Source organism: Amborella trichopoda, chromosome 10, assembly GCF_054954075.1.
Source record: "Amborella trichopoda isolate Santa Cruz 75 chromosome 10, AtrichopodaSantaCruz75HAP2 v2.0, whole genome shotgun sequence".
In the NCBI taxonomy this organism is placed as follows: domain Eukaryota; kingdom Viridiplantae; phylum Streptophyta; class Magnoliopsida; order Amborellales; family Amborellaceae; genus Amborella; species Amborella trichopoda.
In genome coordinates this window covers 32,742,837-32,763,980 of record NC_142345.1, presented here as the reverse complement: position 1 = coordinate 32,763,980, position 21,144 = coordinate 32,742,837, and the positions used below count along the sequence as shown (strand labels likewise).

The following is a 21,144-nucleotide window of genomic DNA, read 5'->3' as shown; positions in this document are numbered from 1 at the left end:
CTGTACATTCTCATTGTTCATGGAAAGAGTAGTGATGAAATTTTAGTTAACATACCAAAAAAAACAGGTGCTCGTGATCATATCTGTCTTATAAGAACATCTCACCGTTGACTAACACTCACTCTCTCTAAAAGCTCGTCCCTATCTAGTAAACTCTAATTACATTCAGTCACTCGTATTTCATGTGTACAAGAAAAAAAGAAAAATAAAAGATGAATGCAATATGGGTATTTTGTACTTCAGTACTTTGCAAGCATGAAAGATTCCCATGAAATACTAATGTTTCTACTACCCATTGTCATTTGAGCAACCGTTAGTTCCTTTTTTTTCTGTCTTTTTTCCTTTTTGGATTTTAAAAGATGAGATATTATTTTGTCGCGACCAAAGTTCGAAGGTAGAGAAGTACCTCTTCTTTAAAGAAAGTTTTAGGTTTAAATACCATGACTAGTACATGCATTTTTAAAAATTTCCTAGGGCAGCTTTGGTATACATGAAATATTTTCGTGAAATTATTTTCAAATGAATGAACTGCCCCATATCGTTAAAAGTAGGATTTCTTCACATCAATTAGTCACAATGCATTTTTCACACCAATTGGCAGCTAATAAATGTGAAAAAACTCCTAAACCTAATCATATGGGAGAGTTCTTTTATGTGAAAATACTTTTACGAAAATATTTTCACGTGTAACATGTCCCTACAAAATCTACGTCCCTACAAAATCTTCGATGAATTTACGAGCTTGTCCCAACAATTAGTATGATTTCATAAAACAATTAGCATATGTTTCTTTTCGAACATACATTGTCACCTGTTTCTTGTATTTTGATACGGTTTCCTTTAAAAATTGCCCAAAATTGGTTTCATGCCAGTACCTAGACAGCTCCAATCTCCAACTGTCGTCATCAAATTCCAGAAATGCCCATCAATTTAAAATCATTAAAAAGTATTGCACTATTCATTTTTTAATCAACAATCAAAATGTTATACCAACACTAATGCACCATATCCCTGAAGTTCAAAGTTAAACATGTTTGGGACGAAGTAGTACTAAGATGGGTGATCTCCTGAGAAGTCCTTGACACCTTTACAGGTAGGGACCACTATCCCCCACTAATTCACACAAAAGAACAAAAAAAATGCAACATGTCACACTGGGATAATATCCAGTGTGGATACATAAAAGGAATAGCCTTTATGGAGTACTACTTAATGATGTAATAACTCCATGGTTTTCATTTCTAGTAATAACTTCAACTTTGTAGTACTTCTTTTTTTTCTATCAAATTAATTCATAACCATTCCCAATGCTATTCTCTCAGATTTATCCTAGGAGGGCTTAGAGGGGCAGCAAGCTATAGAGATGGATCATGAAATTTATGCTTCTATTATATAATATTGTTAACTCCGCCTTGGCCTGCCCAATGCCAATCATGCTGGTCCCAAACCTCAGTAAACGGCTTGTGTTAGATAGGCAACTATTGTAAGACTTTGCCACATCTTTTAATGAATCTTGAACCTATAATAATTAATTAGGTAACATTGTTGTACACTAGCATGTAAACAGGAGCAACATTCATGTATTCTTTTTAACCAAGTTGTATTATGTTTTATGAGTCAGTAAATAAGGAAGTATTGAATGACAGATTATATCCATGGTCAAAAGTACTACCGCCATCCAAAACATTCATGAAGGGTGATCCACAGAGTAGATGACATCAGAACATGGCAGAGCCCAACTTATAGGGCCCCATTCTCTCCATCAGAATCCATCAATTGTACTGCGCAGAGATAATAAAAGTCATAAAGGGAGCTTTATGATCACATCGATTATTATATACACCCCCTTGCAAATAACATTTTAATAACTTCTGTTTACACAATTCAGATCCATCAGAATCAAAGCTTTTCCTAAATTCCCAATTTTAATAAGACCAGACTGCAATTGACATTGAGAAAATAGATGAACTAGGCTAGACACCATTGAACCAGAAACGCAACAAAGTTTGCATTCACAAACAAAAAGAGACATTTTGAAAGAGCTTGAAATAGCCAATCTGATGAACTCTAAAACTTGAAAAGATAACCCAAGGCTCAACTGACTAATATTGCAAAACTAGATTACAAACGACTTTAACATAGGCATCAGTTCAGGCCCTCCATTATTATTACTCATATAACAAAGTTAGAAGGAGAGGTACAACCTTCCTCAGTCATTCAAACGACAGAATATGTTCTGACATATGCTACCACGTTGCACACTGGCAATGGTAACATGCCATTGGCTTACTATTTCTTCAAAGTTTTGAGGGTGATGGATACCATCCCCATGGTTCATGTGATGTGTACGTTGTCACCTGCTTCACGTTCAAGTAGTTGTTGAGACCCCTACATACAACAAAGATCTGGCAGTTAGATTAGCTATGTGACCACTCAAAAGGTTAGCAATTGCATATGCAACGCTCACCATTCTCCTAGTTCACGTCCAAAACCACTTCGCTTGTTTCCTCCCCAAGGAGCTTGACAGAAGGTTGGCTGAGAACAGTTTATCCACATAATTCCAGCATGCAGGTACTGCAACAGAAAGCCAAGGCTATGATCGAGACACAAACGTAGAGGGGAGAGAGAGATGAAGAAAAGGAGGGGGTTGTTGCCCTATAAAGATGTTTAAGTTTCAATTATTTGAAAGAAGAACACATTCATATAACAATGACTCATAAGGACTTGTAGATCCCACAAATGTGATCAGATAAAAAAATCAGGCGTCTTGGTCTGAGTGGCAAGTGTGATTCTGCTCACTATTGTTTTACTAGGATGTATCTTGGATAAATACCTGTGATACACGGTCACATTGCTCCAAATCTTTTGAAAGCACAGCACCAGCCAAGCCATAACTGCAAATGGACCACAGATGAATTTCAATCAGAATTTCAGGTTACTATGCAGCTAATTTTTTGCAAAAATCTTATATACAAAATCCAAGGAAAGGTGAATTTACTCAGAATCGTTTGCCAATTCTATAGCCTCATCTTCAGTGCTAAATGTTTTGACACACAAGACTGGACCAAAAACCTCCTCTTTCCATATTTGCATGGAAGTATTCACATTTCCTATGATGGTTGGTTCAACAAAATACCCTTTCTCCAAATGCTGTAAACAAGACATGCTAGAAATGAGCAATCACTTGAAAGAGCACAAAAGCAAATAGACTGTATGTTAAAGGAATTTTACTTGAGGACGATCACCGCCACAGAGTATAGTTGCTCCTTCGCTCTTTGCTGTGGATATGAATTTCATGATCTTTTCATACTGCCATGAATCAAAGAGAAGGATTTTTGTAACAGACTAACAACGATCGACAGCCCATGCAATGTAAGGTCACACACTCGAAGATAATATATATTGAGGAGGGGGGGGGGGGGAGGGGGGCAGGAGTTTGGGGTGGGGTGGGGTGGGGAAGAGGGAGAGATTGGATAGAGATCAATAAGGGACTCGTGATGCACAACTGAAATGTATGCCGGATTACTTTAGCTTGAACATGTAATTAAGAGATTGTAGCCACCAAACAGGAAACCCATGTCACATGTGGTAATAATACAAGTGGTATAGTGTAAAAGAAGTACATGTATCAATTTAAGACAAGAAATGCAAATATTGGTACAACATGTATATGCCATTTCTTCCTGTTTGTATTTTACGAAACAGTTCCCATATGACAGTTCTCGATGGTTCAGGTGTGCCTTACAGGTGCAAAAGCTGTCTTCACGAACCAAAAGCTTTTCATACAATCCTATTTTTTCAATCTGGAGTTGTGAATACAGCTGATAAAAAGATGTAGCCTCCATGACATATCAATAAAAAGTTGATGAAAATGACCTAAAGCATTGTTAATTAATCTCAATCTGGAGTTGTGAATACAGCTGATAAAAAGATGTAGCCTCCATGACATATCAATAACAAGCTGATGAAAGTGACCTATGAAGCATTGTTAATTAACGCAATATGAGATTAATAAATATATTCAAGTGGTTATTAACAAAAAGAACTAAAAATTGCAAAATATATCCAAGCAAACTAATAAAAAAGAGTTTAAAAACAACTGTACTCAAGTCATAATTCCTTTCGCATATCAAAATAGCAATTAGCACATTTTGATGTACTGAAAATCAAACTAAATAGTTACAGTCAGAATGTCAGACAACTATGGATGCATCAATGTATTTAAATGTAATATAACTAGATCAATAAGGCACTGGTGACATTTAAGTTCATGATAGAAATCAACCAAGGAGGGTCAATTTTTACCTGTCCTTTACTCACAACAGGCCCAAGTCTACAACCATCCTGTAGAGGATCTGAAACCTTGATGCTTTTGGTCCAACCAACAAGTTTCTCCAAAAATTCCATTGCAATACTTTCCTACAGAAATCAAATAAAAAAATTCAAAACCATGCAATTAAATAAACACTAGGAAGAGATTCCTGAGAGAGAGAGAGAGAGAGAGAGAGAGAGAGAGAGGAAACAATCCACAGACCCATTCCAATATTAACAAATGATCACATATACGGTGCTCCCTTGGAAGTATAGTTTACTTCTACTCCCTTGGTCAAACGACCTATTTGGGAGGATTTTCTCAATCTGAAATTTTGGGAACCACTTAAAAATTACTAGAACTTTATTCTCAAAACAACAAAATTGAAATTTGAGTTTTCTAACACTAAGATCTCACCATCTAAAAATTGGATGGTCTCTATTCAATCTCGAGACATTATATTTTTCATGTTCATAGGGGGTACAATCAGGAAAAAAAATTTATTGAGGCTAAGCTATGGGTTGAAGAGGTTACATCCCCAAAATTTGCAGTCCTAAAATTAATTCTAGGTGGGATTTTACCTGAGAGAGTAAATGGACATTCTACTCTTGTGGAAGTAGAATATCTTTTGGCTTAACAAATTGTTCCCCTAGAATATGCAATTGCATGAACGCAGGAGGGTTCGCATTTGTTGCTTGCTCAGGTTAAAATCCAACTACTCAAGCTAGCAATACTCAGGAGCCATCTCAAGACCATCGAGTAAAACCACATCTATTATTGGTTCAAACATTCATCTAATGTTCGCTAAATTTTTATGGCAGTTTCAAGAAATTTATCACTCTAAACAAATTCACCAAGTGCCCCTAAGGTCACTCCAAAAGTGTTGAAATTCTGAAACTGACAGAGTCAGTCAACGAAAGGTGCATATATAGTAACTTCATAGCCATGCATTTGGTCATCTTATAGTTCGAAATAGAATGGAAGCATTCTTGTAGGTGTTAGTTACATAGTTTGAACCTTTCTTCACTGTGTATTTTGCTCAGTTTGAGAATGAATGTAAGACTCTAACATGAAGCTAATGAAATTTATTTTCTTCATGTTGCTAAACTCATGAAAGTTACCTTTTGAACATTTTTGTGCATCTGTAGCTCAAAAATCAGATAAACATAAGTGCAGACAAAGGAAATTATGCAATAAATTTCTGCATTAGCCTTTCACAAGAGCGATAATACCCTATGGATGTGGCAGGCATGTGTCATTGTGGATCTCCTAATCTGTTAGGGTCTTATTTCAAGAACCAGTTAAAAGTTAAAACAAATTAGATAATGTGAGTTCTGAAACATTTATGATCGTATAAATTTCTGAAAATGCTAAGAACTGTGTTTGTATATAACTCATCAGATCGGAAAGATTAACCAATATCAAATGAAATATGCAAAAAAACTGAAAGCAGGGATAAATTCATTGGGTTTGACAGCACCGCAAAGTCAGAAACGGAAACTTGTTTTTTTAGTTTCTAGCCAAGTTGAGCCCTACTCTTTACGCATGGGGGATGCCTCGACCATTTCAGTGCACAAAGCAATCTAGAACCCAAATAGCTAGTGCTGCCTGTAGCAAGAAGGGAAGCCTTTTTTTTTTTTTCTGAATGAAGAACTTCATGGACTCACCACCCAGGTGGATGACGACAGCAAGCGCTGTGGAGGCAAATATGCCATTTTATTTCCCTGAAGTTTGAAGGGAACCCCCAAACATACACTGATACATGTTTGAAAGGGATTGCGTGATAGGAATTTAATTCAAAACAAGATGGAGGTAAGCTGGGAGTCATTTTGTTTGTGTTGGCAATTGTTCTGGTCTGCCACAAAGCTCTTTGAATATATATATATATATATATTTAAGAAAAATATTTTCTAAGCTACTAGCTATAATGAATAGTATAAGCTACTAGCTCCCAGCCATCAGATCTTTCATCCCTTGGTTCAAAATTCATATCACTATTTTAATTTTAATCATTTTTCTATAAATCAGATTAAGATGAAATTTTGGGTGCATATACCTAACACCATTCCGCACCATATAAAAATATAAATTACTTTCAATAATTTAAAATGACCAAATTACCCTCATCATTTTTCAGGGGTATTTCGATCATTTTATATTTTAAGAAATATTTTTTATTTTTTTTTATTGTGAACCCTATTGTTTCGTATACACGTCCAAAATTTCATTATGATCTAATTTTTAGAAAAAGATTAAAATTCAAACAGTTATATGAATTTTGAACCACCCGATGAAGATCTGACAGCTGGAAGCTAGTAGCATATACTATTCATTAGAGCTAGTAGCTTAGGAAATCTTTTTCCATATATATATATATATATATATATATATATATATATATGGGATTGTATACAATGAAACCATTTACCTTTTATACGTGGTCACAATTATGTACAACCATCCGATGTGAAATCTGATAGCTTGGGTGTGTCAAGAAAATTTCTTTTGAAGTTTGAGCTTGGTCAATGGAATAAATGCAGCCATCTAATTTCACATCCAATGGTCAAGATTAATTATGACCACCTTGTACTAAAGATAAATGGTCTCATTATATACTCTCTCTCTCTCTCTCTCTCTCTCTCTCTATATATATATATATATATATATATATATATATATATATATATATATATATATATATCAATCCAATTCACAGCATATGCTCTCCAAGAAGAAGATAAATTGGCATCACAATACTTTATCAGGGAGAAAATACCAGGGAGGTTCTTTCTTAAAGTCTAAATCCACACTCATATGTTAAATATTTAGAGGGGTGAGGTTAAGCAAGTACCAAGGATATGTCATCTCAACCTCGAAGTTAAGCATGCTTGGGCAAAATTACCAATAGGTTGGGTAAGACTGCCGATACTTGTCTGACTTTCAATTATTTACATGCTTAGAATTTATACTGAAATAATGATTATAGATGTCACAGACCTGGACAAGAAGACGGGAAGTTGCACTGCAAATTTGACCATTTGTCCAAAAGCAACCAAACATTGTCCACTCAGCAGCTGTTTAGCGCAACAGGAACACCAAACAATAAACATAGGAGAACAATCAAGAATTCATACCCATCAAATATAAAGAATATTCTATGGATAAGACACATATGGACAATGCAAATTGAACTGCAAAATAAATTCTCAAAAGGTATCTCTGTTTTCAAAGATTTGTAGATCATCAAGGATCAGTTGTAGAAAATTACAATAACTAGAAGTAAGAAGGTAGGTTTCATTGACTGTTACAACTATAAATGAGAACTGAGGGAAGAAAAGAGGAGGTCAAATAAAGCATGAGTTTGCAGCTTTATTTCTATATATATAGGGGTAAAAAAAAAAGGAGCTTTCTGCAAATCAAAATACCTAGATCTTCAGAAAAGTACCTTTCTCAATGTCCACACCCTGGAATACTATAATTGGGCTCTTTCCTCCAAGTTCCAAAGAAACAGGCTGTCATGCAAAAGTGACTATGAAATCAGACACTAGGAACACCAAAGACATGCAAATGTGGTTTCTTTTTTTCTTGTTTTTCTTTTTTTGGATAGTTAAATGTGGGTTTCACTTTCAATTTCAAATAAAATGTGGGTTTCACTATACAATAATAAGATGACATGGGGGATGCAACAATATATATTCATCTGAAAAAATATATATGGAAATTCACTCGACATCATAAGAATTGACTGGACCTATGTTCAATAGAAAGAATAAAAGGATAATGGATCAATTCAAGCTTGGACGAATCCACACCAATCTCATTCTCAATGTCTGGTTACAAAAGAGTATGGAGCAGATATTGCAGCAAAAAAGTGCAAACCGCATGCGATGCTTTCAGGTTCAATTGAACATTACACAAATAGGGAGTTAACTATTAGACCTCATAAACATATAACCAAAGATGAGAAAAAGAATCATCCCAGTTCTTTCCAAGAGTGAGCAGTCACTTAGACAATAGAGACATAGAGAAACTTTGAGCATCCAGACATGCCTATTAGATGGTCTTTGCGTGTGTAACAACACAGTACCCGCATTACATGTTTATTGGAGATATCTTGATCCTGAATACAATTTTGCAATCATGAATACTATCGTAATGCGTATTACTGCTATGTCAGTGTGGATATGCACAGAATGAGTATCCATACAAGGGCCTGCCTGGATGTATTAATAGACCAAGCATCACCACTAGTAAAATTATTCATTCATTCGAGCTGTCCATGCAAATTTCAAATAGTGTCGGATCTATCACTAAGTTAGGTTTCATAGTTAGAATTCAGGCTGCCAGGAGATCAACGACATAGTTCAATATCTGGAACTCCAAATGAAGATATTGGGTTGGTTTCTCATGACAAAGTTGATGATGCCAAAGCAGGAAAAATCACCATCTTTAAACGACAATCTTGGGATCTATCAATGGAAGTTTATAAGAATGTAAATAGTTTTATTTTGGAAAGTGTCTTATCACAATGGTAGGTGTTTCCAAGGAAATGTTTAGGTTTTTCATGACAAAGTTTGTCATCTTTTGATCATCTGGGTCCATGCTATATAAATTTGCAAAGAAGTATCTTCCACATAATTGAAACATGGGTTTAATATTGTGGTTTAATTTTCAAAACTTCTGACGCTGCAGGGACTAACTCTTTTCCAGGTACACTTCCAGTTTCCTTCAGAAAGGATTCCCACATGAGACCCACTTTGACAAGAAGACGGAGTGTCCATACCAGTGCTCAAAAACGTGGAGATTGTTGCCTAGGTGGCTAAGATCCCTGGCCTCCTAGGCAGTACCTAAGACACCTAATATCAGGAGGAGCTGGGAGTATGCCACATCATTGTAAACTCTTCCTGTCTTTTGTGCCACATCAATGTAGTCTCTTCCCTTTTCTCCCTCATGGCACATCATCCTACTCCATTTCCCTTGCCCTTTTGTTACACATCATTGTACCCTCTTGCCCTTTTGTCCCTTGTGACAAATCATCATACTCTCAGCCCCTTTCTAGCTTCATATCACATCAAGCAGTACCCCCTTCCCCTATGTAGTTTACAAATCACATCAAAGCAGTAACATTCTTCTTCTTCTTCTTCTTCAGGCGGGCCGAGGAGCCAATCTACTTGATGCCTTGGCAACCTAGGCAGGAGCCTAGAGTCCCGTCCACTCTGAGCACCCGCCTAGGAAGCTCCTAGGAGGTGCCTTGCCCACCTAGGCAGGAACCTAGAGCCTCCTCCACCCTATGCCCTGGCCTGGCCCTAACCGATGGCCTTAGAAGCCTAGGCCACCTAGGGCCCAGGCAGCCAATTTCTTCTACATTGGTCCATACAGGAAAGAAAAAGATTATCTGAGTTCAAATACATTGTCAAGTGAGAAATGGACGTGTACTATCTTCTGGATCCATATCCAGTGGGATGATATTGCGGATATACGTAAATTGGCTGAATTTTCACGACTCTCCTATTCCAAAGTTATGCACTACTCATATTATTTGGGTTAAAACAGATTGAAAAAGATTACATGGTTCACATATATCAAACGCTACTTATGAAAGGAAAATTTGGGGACCAAAGAAGCTGCCTCTAATTCTATGAACATTGATAAAGAACAATCAACAATGCACAAATAGATAGTATTATGCTCCATGGTCACCTTAACCAATTGAGCTGCAGCAGTCATGATTGTTCTGCCCGTCATGGAACTTCCTGTAAAAGCAATCTGGCAGAGGCCATGAGGAAGAGTTAAAAATGCAATAATCTAATAGGAGCATATAATAATGACACAAAATAAAATTAAATACGTTTGTTCCCTATAAGAAAATCATCCTACAAATAATAATAGAAACCTTGCCAACATGAGGGTGAGATGACATCGGAGCACCAGCTTCTGCACCCAGTCCAGTAAGTATGTTTAGAACACCAGGAGGAAGTCCTACTTCCATGCATATTTCAGCCAACTCCAAACATGTTCTGGAAATAGAAATAGGAAAAATCCTAGTATACTATATTACAAAAACTACAGAAAAAAAAGAAACTATAATAACCTGAACAACAAAATATAATTTTATCAAATTACTTACACAGAAGATAGTTCCGAGGGCTTCAAGATGGCTGTACACCCAGCTGCAAGGGCTGGAGCAACCTTCCATGAGGCCATTAGGAGAGGATAATTCCTGGAACAAATAAAGAATTTCGATTACTTTTCTGAGAACTCCATAAACTATATAACATATAAAAAACTTGGTACTTCTACAGTGGAGAAAATCTAATTTGATGTACATGACGCATAAGGAACCCCATAAATCAATTTTGCAGAAAACAGGATATTGCAACAGCCACAGAGATTAACGGCAACTTCATCTTTCCAGAAAATATAACTGCTACCTTCCCTACAGTTGAAGCAAACAGTTTCCAAAGAACAAGACAACCACAACCAATTTGGCACTTACTTTCAAAAAGCATCCCTACCGATACCAACAGCAAACAAGAAAAAGAAGGTATAACCATTGCCACCACAGAAATTTATTCTAGTACTCTTTATTCATTTCTCCTTTTCCCTAGAACGTTTGCTTTGGACATTTATTTTAGTTCAACTTAACAGACACTTTAGAATATCTCTGTTTAACAACTGTAAAGACGCTTTAGACTATATGTGTTTATCATCCATGAATCGTTACGTATTTGGCTATAACTTGCAAAGGGAAATGCACACTGTCACTTTGTAAGTCTGACATGCATCAACATTGTTCTTGAGAAATGAGGGAGTCTCAGTTGAAGCATAGACCCTCGATTCATAGGCAAAGGTCCAAGTTCACGTGAGTGGACCTCAGGCAAGGAAACTCTCCTGCCTTGCATACCTCTCCAATTGAGGGGTGACAAACCTTACCAATAACGACTTTCCTCTTGACTATTGGAGAGGCAATCAACCCCATGACCATAGCCCCAGAACCATGTGATAACTCCAGGCACCAAGGAATTTTATTCCAAAAACATACTTTTTTTATCTCTTTCAAGTGTTGCTAACTTGCAATCCGAAACAAAACAAAGACAAAAAGAACATAAAAAAAAAATAAGAATAAAGAAAATCAAAAAGACATTTAAATGGGTTACTTTACAGTTCTTACAGCAGATTGCTGCAATTACCTCATAAGTACACAAGTTCTACTTAACAAAATCAAGGATAAGAAGCACAGCTATCCATACACATTTGAAAAAAACTACTAGTTTCATGCTTGTGCAATGTGCAATATACATTGCCCAACAGGTTCATTTAGAAAGTCAAGGAACTAGGAGCAACAAGCTTCCAGCTATCTCTATTTAAGGCTTCTAGATTATTAAAATTGGTAATTAGGAAAGAAACCACTCAAAATGCATCCATGCATATTTCACCAGAAAAAAAAAAGGAAAACCAATGCAAAAAGAACTCAGTAATACCATCAGTTAGAAAAGAAAAAAGAGAAGAAAAGAAAAAAAATAAAAACTAAACAAAGGAGGAAGATTTCATATAACTTTTAATTTACCATGGAGTAATTAGGCCAACAACACCAATAGGTTCTTTAAGAATGTGACACTTGAAATTCTCCATTGGAAGAGATACTGGAGCCCTTTGTTGTCTATCCAAAGCTTCTCCAAGATCAGCGTAATATTCAAAACATCCAGCAACATCATCCTGGAATAAAATAAAAGGCAGCACATAAGGTAACTGTTTAGATTCAAGATTCAAACATCGATTCCTGGATGAACCTCCAAAATCTCAGAAGCATACAATGTCCCAGGCCGCTTCTTCCAGTGGCTTCCCACAATCAAGAGCTTCCAACTTTGCCAGTTCAGTTTTACGGTCCTTCACCTGTAACAAGAGATGCACAAATTTCTTCATAATGTGGTTACAATGTTATCAAAACATGAAATAAAACCAAAATATGTTGTAGTTCACCAAGGTATGGCAGGGGTTCGTACTAATAATTGTTTGTGTAAGGGAGAATGAGCATCATAAAAAATTTAGCTGCAATTAGGAAGGGACTCAAGACAGTTCCACAACACAACGTCTTGATTTCCATTCCTAACATGGGTAGGGGACCCTTTCCCCACCGATCTACCAAAAAGAAAAGCTGCAATACTTTAACAATAGAGTTTGGATATCGTACTTTGTATTCACTTTTCTATTGTGTTACACTCCTCTTCTGTCAGGTAGTAATATTCCCAAATAAAGAAAATGAAACACCTATAATCCCAATTAATAACAAGCAACAAATTCTAATGCTTCCTATTTTTGTGGTGTTCAAAACACAAATTAAATTACCATGTGCAATCAACTTTTCACATAATAAAGAAAAGATGAATCCCTCTAGTTCCTGAACCAACCATAACATCAATCACCATCCATGCATGAACACTACCTTCAATTTTTTTGTTTTGGTGATCGTTATGCTTCTACCTTCAATTTTTTTTTTTTTAAGGCTCACAACCTTCAATGTTGATATCGATCTGTAGAAGATTTCCATTCCTAAAACAATTCACTTGATTATGTGCCCAGGTCAACATACACATTTTGCAACAAGAACAAACTGGTTATTCAAAACATTGGAAGATTGGCACAAATTGTTGGAGGAGCATTGGTAATTTAAGTACATGCTCTTTAGGAATATAACTCTTCTTTAATGAGCACAAGAGAGATAGCTACTAGGGTCAAGAGGAAAAAACCTATTTGCTGCCTTTTTTATCTTACAGAAGTAATATATGTGATGACGAAATTATATCACGCTAGTAATGGACATTTTCTCAAAAGCGAGGATGATAGTTGCTGCAAGGATCCCTGTTGAATTGCTTAATGACATGAAATTTTAAGAAATAAAATGACTCATCCATTAAATTGGGTAGTTATCAAAATAAAACAAGTATTTGCTTGCTAAGCATATAAAAGAAAAGAAAACTGATATCACAACATGTACAAACTGCCATTTAGAGTACATATAAAGAAAAACACTCGTTAAGTACAGTACAAATTTACAATGACAAGGAATACGTCTTCTAACAGCAGCAGGTCACTCCTCATCCAATATTTCCCCCCCTGCTTGCCTCCTACGAGATCTACCTAGTAGAAGGAAGCAAAGAGCCCAGAAGACCATAGAGCCTAAATGGAAGATGTCCTAGTCACCTAGAGCATCTATCTAGTTAGTTACTTTCTTCTTCTTTTTTTTTCTCTTTCTTAGGGAAGCCATTTGTTCAAGTCATAGTTAAGGGAGCCGTATGGGTAGGGTGACGATCCCGCTCTGAAACCTCGATCCTACAGTTCCTGCAAGGGAGTAGGGATCCCTTTTTTCAATTTTGGGATCTCGCTCCCAAAAAAAGGGGGGCCATGTTCCATCCATCAATGGAATCCAGTTCCATTTCGAAATAGATCCCAACTCCCATCAACCACGGCCCAAGGTTTTGGAACATTAAAATCTTGGGTTCCATGTTTGTGGGTTCTACTTTCATTAACAGATAATATCAGGTTAGAGATTGCCATTGTCTGAAGTTCCCATTATTTAGGAATCATAAGTTCCATGATGTTAAAATCCAGTCCCTTTTGCACATAGCATGAAGTTCCATTATTTTGGATTCTTAATTTGAACTAGGCATAGTCTAGAGTGACTCATTGTTTTATTAAATCCTATTGTGTACACCATCCCTCTTAGTTGTGAGAATATATATTTCATTTAAAATATTATATTTATGATGCCCTAGTGTTTGATTATTGTAGTGAGATGAGAATATATGCTGTCATTTCAAGCTTTAAAAAGCTTCCTTACATCAGTCAGAGAGAGAGAGAGAGAGAAGTTCATCTTGTCCTCTTGCCCCTTCGGAGAGCTAGAGAAACAATGGAAGCAGAGGAAACCATATTCAAAGAACTTGAGTGGTAGGATTCTGGGTTGCCGTGGACTCAGAGGGAATGGTGCATGCCAAACTTGTGTCATGGCCTGAAGATGTAGTGGTCATAAGAAAAACCAACGTATAGAGCTATATAATTAATTCGTTGACCGTTGTTATTCACACAAAAATAAATAAATCCATTGTGGGAGGGGGGCACTTGATAAGGGATCCCTGATTAATGGCACTTGCGGACCTTGGGGCCAATAAATTTGAAGATCTTGATTCCTATACTTTAAGAATCTCAATATTACAACAGGAGGAACCATGTTATATGACATACTTAAACCTCAATTGGTTGACCAAGGGAACTCGTACTAGCTCTACTTACAACCTCATTTTTTTAATAGTAGAGCTTAGATTCCTGCTAATCAAAACATCGAACCCATTGACATCGGATCTCGCTCCCATAAACCTAAGGATCTTGCTCCTTATCATGTTCATTGTACCGGCGCCGATCTAAACCCCAAGAAGCTTCCACTATAGGGAGGTTCGGCGAATCCCGAATCGATCCCGCTCCCATCTCCAACAACTATGGTTCAAGTCTACCAAGCTTAATTGGGAAATATATAGCTTGTGAATTAAAATAGTGGTACTATTTAAAAAGATATATGGCAAATGCAATGCCAACACCAAGTAGTCCAGTTATTTAAAAAAGAAACAAGTAGTCTCATTTGGAATCACATATCTCTTTATCTAAAGGTGATGGGGAGATGTCACATAGGTGGCTACATGCATAACCCTGCTAACCTAATCACCCGGGAATATGGGGAGAGCAGATGGAAACTACATTTCCATAGTAAGAGGATAGCCACTATCTAAGACACCGCATTATCTCTAAGTTATTCCCATGATCCTATTTGATCAAATAGACAACCTAACCTTATGATGATTAGATCCCATAGTTATTGTATGAGTTCAATCCCACATCCCTAAAGAAATACACGGATCCACTTCAATCTTAACAAGAAACCAAATCGAAGTAGATTGTCCAGCCCGGTATCAATCCCATCAATAAAAAGAGAAAGTAGAAACCATAAAACCAAACTAAAGTACAAACGAGTCAATCATCTAGAATCCTCTCTAGTGCATATGTATACCCCCGGAAATCTAGCAATCAAATAGATGCCCCAACCATCCATTCTCAACAAAATATTCACCATGCAAAGCTTCAACCTAGTCAATAAAATCTAGGAAGAAGCTAGCATAAATGGTACGACTGTACATTCCAATTAAATTAGAAGTTTTAAAGACATGAATCTTGGCATATCCCATGAAAAAAAAGGCACCTTTGAAGCTATAGCACGCAGATACTTAGCACGAAATGCCCCAGATGCACGGGCCCAACCAGCCCCCTTATCTCTTGTGAAAGCCCTACGAGCAGCAGCAACAGCAAGTTCAACATCCTCAGCAGTAGCAGCAGGAATATCTCCTGGTGATAAACACAAGCCAAGAAGTTACCCAATCAATCACCAAGTAAGTATTTAGAGGAAGAAGTCTAATCATTATGCAGGTCTCAGATAGAAGCAAAATCTCCCAAATAACTCTAGTAAGTAAAACCCAAATCAAATAGAGCTTCCACTTACATATTAAAAGCATCTTGTTAGGTTTGGTGATAGTCAAAATAACCACACTTATGTTTTCCTCAAAAGATTAAGGGTCTTATGGTAAAAAACCGACCTACTTGGGTTGCAAGAAAGAAACCGTAGTGAACTCCATATAAGGGAGTCAAGGAAGACATAATCGCATCCCTTTTGGGTCACCCATTTGGAGTCATGGAAGGGGATCTCCAAGAGAGAGACATAACCTCCAAGTGTGAGGTTCTATCCCATGGGGTTTTGGGTTCGTTAAATTTCCACTTCTAGAGTATCTCATTTGCTTTCAAGGTTATCTTTCTTGCAGCGGTGCAGTAGAGGGAAAGATGAGGTTGATTGACGATGTTGTTATATCTGGAAAGTGGGTTTAGAAGGGAAGATCAATGAGATTTTTTTGCTAATGTTCAGAAAGAAGTATATCTCTTGTAAACCAAAACTATAATCTTCATTGTGATAGTGGATTTGTACTTTCTAAAGCCGTTGACATAGCCTTACAAGGTGAACCACCTAAATATTTATGTTATTTTGGGGTGCTTTAGGTTTTTCTTTACACCCAATTCGTGGTTGTATTCATTTATTTCGTATTAGCCAATTATGTACACGATCTTGAGTGGGATCCCAGTATTTGGGATTCCTGGTTCCGCAAGTTAGAAGTTCTTGAGTACCCTACAATTGGTATCAAAACATAAGGTGTATCAAGTTGGAGAATTGTTTGGTTTGGTGAGAATGAAAATCACCACACCGATGTTTTTCTATTATGGTAAAAAGAAGAAAAGGGGCTCTATTAGGGAGCAAGAAAGAAACCCTAGTGATCTCCCTATAAGGGACACAAGAGAGACATAATGCTCACCCTTTGGGTCATGAGAAGGGATCTCCAAGAGTGAGAGAGAGAGATGGGTCCCCAAGAGAGACACATGACCTCCCAAAGAGAGATGGTATTCCCATAGGGTTTTAGGTTGATTAAATTTCTACTTCTAGAAAGAGAAAGTATCTCTGTTGCTCTCAAGTTATCTTTCTATACTAACTTGATTATTGGTGTTGCTCAGTGAGAGCAGGTTTAGAAGTTAAGATCAGTGAGGTTCTTTGCTGATATTTAGACAAATGTATATTTCATGTAACCAAAAATTGTATTTTCATTATGATAGGGGATTTCTACTTGCGGAGGCCATGGATATTGCCCTAGAGATTAAACCACGTAAATATTTGTGTTATTGTGCTTTTCGTCTTGCTTTTTTCCTTGCACTCATTTTGTGGTTGTATGCATTTATTGTACATTTAGCTAACTATGTACATGATCTTGGGTGGGATCCCGGTCATTGGATTTCCTATTTTTGCAAGCTAGGGGTTCGCAAGGACCCCATACATCATAAAGGTGAAATTTACTATTGTCCAGTAAATCCATGCTTCAAGTGTAATCAAATTATATAAATAAATTCTTATTGACAGATACATATTTTATAAAGCAAGTTTAAATTACCGATTCAAAACAGAGACCCATTTCAGAAGCACTTGTTTGACCACATATGCACTCTTCCCCCATAGATAAGCTCCGTAACTCTGGTAAATGCAATGGATTTATGCAAAATAAAAAAGGAAAGAAACTAAAGCCTATTTTACATCTTGATTCGAGGTCAATTATGCATGAAATTCCTATACACTTGATGTACAAGTGTCGCAGCTCTACATGTAACAACATTTTCTGTTATGATTTTTCACAGATAGTTCGAGAACAATTACAAAGAACTTAAAAATTATAGAGAGGACAAAAAGACTCCAAAATCAAAAAAAGAAAACCCACCACAGATCACAATTTTATGAATTCAGGGAGAAAGTGAAAGATCAAAAGTGAAATTCTATGAAAGAAAGTTGGAGACCAACATTTTCTGAATCTACAATTACCCATTTAAGGAAATTCCAAGCTGACTCAGAGGAACCATAACATAACATCATGAAGCTAAAATCAAGTAAAAGCATGGCCACTGAACCTTAAGTTCGTGCTATCTGAAGAAAGAAGAACAAACCTATGATTTCTTCAGTTGCAGGGTTGATGACGGGCAACCGCTTCCTCTTAACAGGCTCCTTCCATTGCCCATCGATGTAAAGCATCCGAGATGGCACACTAGCTGCCATACTGTACACCGTTCCCGCTGCTTTCTCTCTCTAAAAAGTATCAGTCTGCTATGGTTTTAAGAGAGATGACTCTGCAACAACCACCAGGCCGAAATAATGGCTCCAAAATGAGCTTCTTACCTAAATAGAACGGAGAGAATGGTGGAAGAGTGTCAAAGGTTTGATGAAATTTTGATAAAGAGGTGCACATGCATATGATGCATTATTGTAATAAAAAGAGATGATTCATGAAATTTGTTGAAATAAAGGTGTTCGGTATTTTTACTTTATTGGGAGGGGTGGCAATGGACCCGGCCAACACATATTGTAATATGTATATTTGAAAATGGTAGATATAATATCGTTATATTTATGGTAAATCTGAGTATAATATATGATATATTTTTATTATTGTCATAGGTACTTTGTCTATAAAAGATAAGTCTGTATATTTATATGATTAATAGGCATTAAGTTTTTTCAGAGAACCCTAAGACTCTTCACATGATGTTATAGCGTGTCCATTTCTCATCCCTGAAGCGCTGCCGCCGATTTTCAAGTCGAGTTTGTTGCTCACCCAGTCAGTTCCCTTATATCGAGTTGTTTTGACTCTCTGTAAATTCTTTCAAGATTTTTTCGCTCTTCCATCGGATCTAAAAAACATTGTTCATATCTTGTTCTCCTCTCTCAACTAATAGTAATTTTTCCTTTCTTTGTTGGTCTTTGGATTTTTAGGGTTACTGTTTCGAGTTTCCCTGGATTTTGTCTTTATCATTAGATATGATCAATGCGTGATTTATGTTTGTTATGCAAATATTAATCATACAAATTGTAATATCTCTTATTCTTCCTTTTTGGGGTTTAGATCTATTTGTGTTAAGCTCTCTTGTTTTGGCGAAGTTGGTATTTGGGGTTAGGGCTTTTGAAATTTTTTGGGGATTATTACGTTCTGAAAATTTATCCCTTTTGGCATTTCCAACGAATAACTTTCATTATATTGTTGTTAATTTGATCCTTTTGACCAGAATTTTGGATTTAGGACTTCGGTATGGAGAATTGCGAGGTCCGCTATAAATCTTAGGTTTTCTTTGTGGAAAAAAAAAATGAAAATGCCCACATTTGAAGTCGAATTGATCCTCATAAAATCCTGATCTACAAAAAAACCCTACATCTAAAAAAAAAAAAAAATGAGTCCACTGGGTCACCGGAAAAAATGAGCCCAGCAGTTTAGATTGAATCTGGGCCGATCTGACGATAACGGATGTCTGATAGTTTTTGAATTTTTTTTTTTTTTCTACAAATCCAAATCACTTGAAATTTGAAGTGTATGTACAACAAAAATAGTTGAATTTTTGAAAAATATCAAAAAAATATTTTACATTAAATAAATTGATAAAAATACCGTTGAAAAGTTTCGGAGATATGCTGGTCAATTTGTTTTTAGGAACCTTTTTTTTTATATTTTTATTAGGTTGGGCTTGATGAAAAGAACATAAGCCTAAAATTTCAAGTGATTTTGATTTGTAAAAAAAAAATTAAAATTCAAACACTACCAGACATCTGTATTCGTCAGATCGACCCAAATTCAATCTGGGCCGTTGGGCATATACTAACTAGTGGGCTCACCCAAACTTTTTCCTAAATATATATATGGAAGATGCTAGGGGGAGCCCACTAGCTCACATAATAGTATAAACCCAATGGCCCAGATTGAATATGGGTCGGCCTGACGGTCGAGAGTGTTTGAATTTTAATTTTTTTTCTACAAATCCAAATCATTTGAAATTTTAGGTGAATATTCTTCTCATTAAACCTTACTTAATAAAAATATAAAAAAAATAATCCACAAAATTAAAAGTGATCAAAATACCCCCAAAAATTTATAGGGGTATTTGGGTTATTGTTTTTCATGTAAAATATTTTTTTAATATTTTTCAAAAATTCACCTATTTTTTATCAATACACGTATAAAACTTCAAGTGATTTGAATTTGTAGAAAAAAATTAAAATTCAAACACTATCGAGCATACGTGATCATTAGATCGGCCCAGATTCAATCTGGGCCATTGGGCTCTTTTTTTCTTGTGAGCCCAATAGCTCACAGAAGCCTTTTCCTAAGAGGTGGTTCTATTCGACAATGTTCTAAATAGATTTTTCATTTTAATCTTGGGGTTTTCCCTGAGTCAACTGGAAACAGTCCTTGCACCTTTCAGCCTTCCTGGCTAACGGTGGTCTTTGGGTCACAGTGACTTGTAGGGATTTTGACCAGATTAAAATGTGTAAATAGGTTCCGTTCACCACTGAATATAACTGGCTTTGATACCAAAAGTAATAATTTAAGGGTATATAATAGGGAGGAAATTATAATAGATAATATAGAAAAACAATTACAAAACTGGAATATTCCGAAGGTCCCTACTAATGATATATACAAAAAATGAACTTTTGAATTTAAGAGTAGTTTTTCAATAAAAACCATTGAAGAGACTCTTTCTGTTATGAAAAACCAAGATAGCTTTTAACTCCTATCTACGAGAATGATTAAAGATCATATTAAGAGGGGTTTTAACTATCTCCATATTGGTCTTGTATAAATAGCTGTAAAACTGTTAACCAGAACTCGTTCAAATAATTCGGTTTTACAGAACTGGTTTAAATAATTCGGTTTTACTTTGTTTAAGAGATAGTAGGCATAGAAGGTTCAATGACTCTCTTCTAGGAATTGTTGAATCAAGTGTCTGCAATGGACCTATATACTTTAACTATTTTCCAAATTTCTCTGTATCCTTATCTGATCCAAACTTATTAAAAGTTTTGACTCTTAACCTTAAAACCCAAGGTTTTGATATGGATCCTAGATCTCACTTAAAATATAGGGATTGTATACAATGAGATCATTTACCTTTGAGACAAGGAGGTCACAATTACTCACAACCATTCGATGTGAAATTTGATAGATTAGGTGTGTCACAAAATTCGAGAAAATTTCTTTGAAGTTTGAGCTTAGTCAATAGAATAAATGCAGCCATCTAATTTGACATCCAATGGTCAAGATCAATTGTGATCACCTAATACCAAAGGTAAACTGTCTCATTGTATACATTTCCTAAAATATATGTTTTAAATATTAAAATAATTGATTTTGAACTCTAGGACATGTGCCCCTCTCTAA

At 36.1% G+C, this 21,144-nt stretch overlaps 1 protein-coding gene across 1 annotated transcript; it reads right to left on the bottom strand.

The window, feature by feature from the left end:
• Window positions 1–1,983: 1,983 nt before the first annotated feature.
• On the bottom strand, window positions 1,984–18,088 carry LOC18446716 (aminoaldehyde dehydrogenase 2, peroxisomal). The gene is made up of 15 exons (XM_006856826.4): window positions 17,885–18,088; window positions 15,558–15,700; window positions 12,125–12,205; window positions 11,880–12,028; window positions 10,440–10,532; window positions 10,206–10,329; window positions 10,013–10,078; window positions 7,758–7,824; window positions 7,310–7,386; window positions 4,306–4,419; window positions 3,232–3,309; window positions 2,999–3,150; window positions 2,834–2,894; window positions 2,468–2,574; window positions 1,984–2,388 (listed from the first exon to the last, which is right to left on the bottom strand). Exons 1-15 carry the CDS (start codon window positions 17,991–17,993, stop codon window positions 2,298–2,300), a joined length of 1,512 nt encoding a protein of 503 aa, XP_006856888.1. The 5' UTR covers window positions 17,994–18,088; the 3' UTR covers window positions 1,984–2,297.
• Between the last annotated feature and the right edge of the window lie 3,056 nt (window positions 18,089–21,144).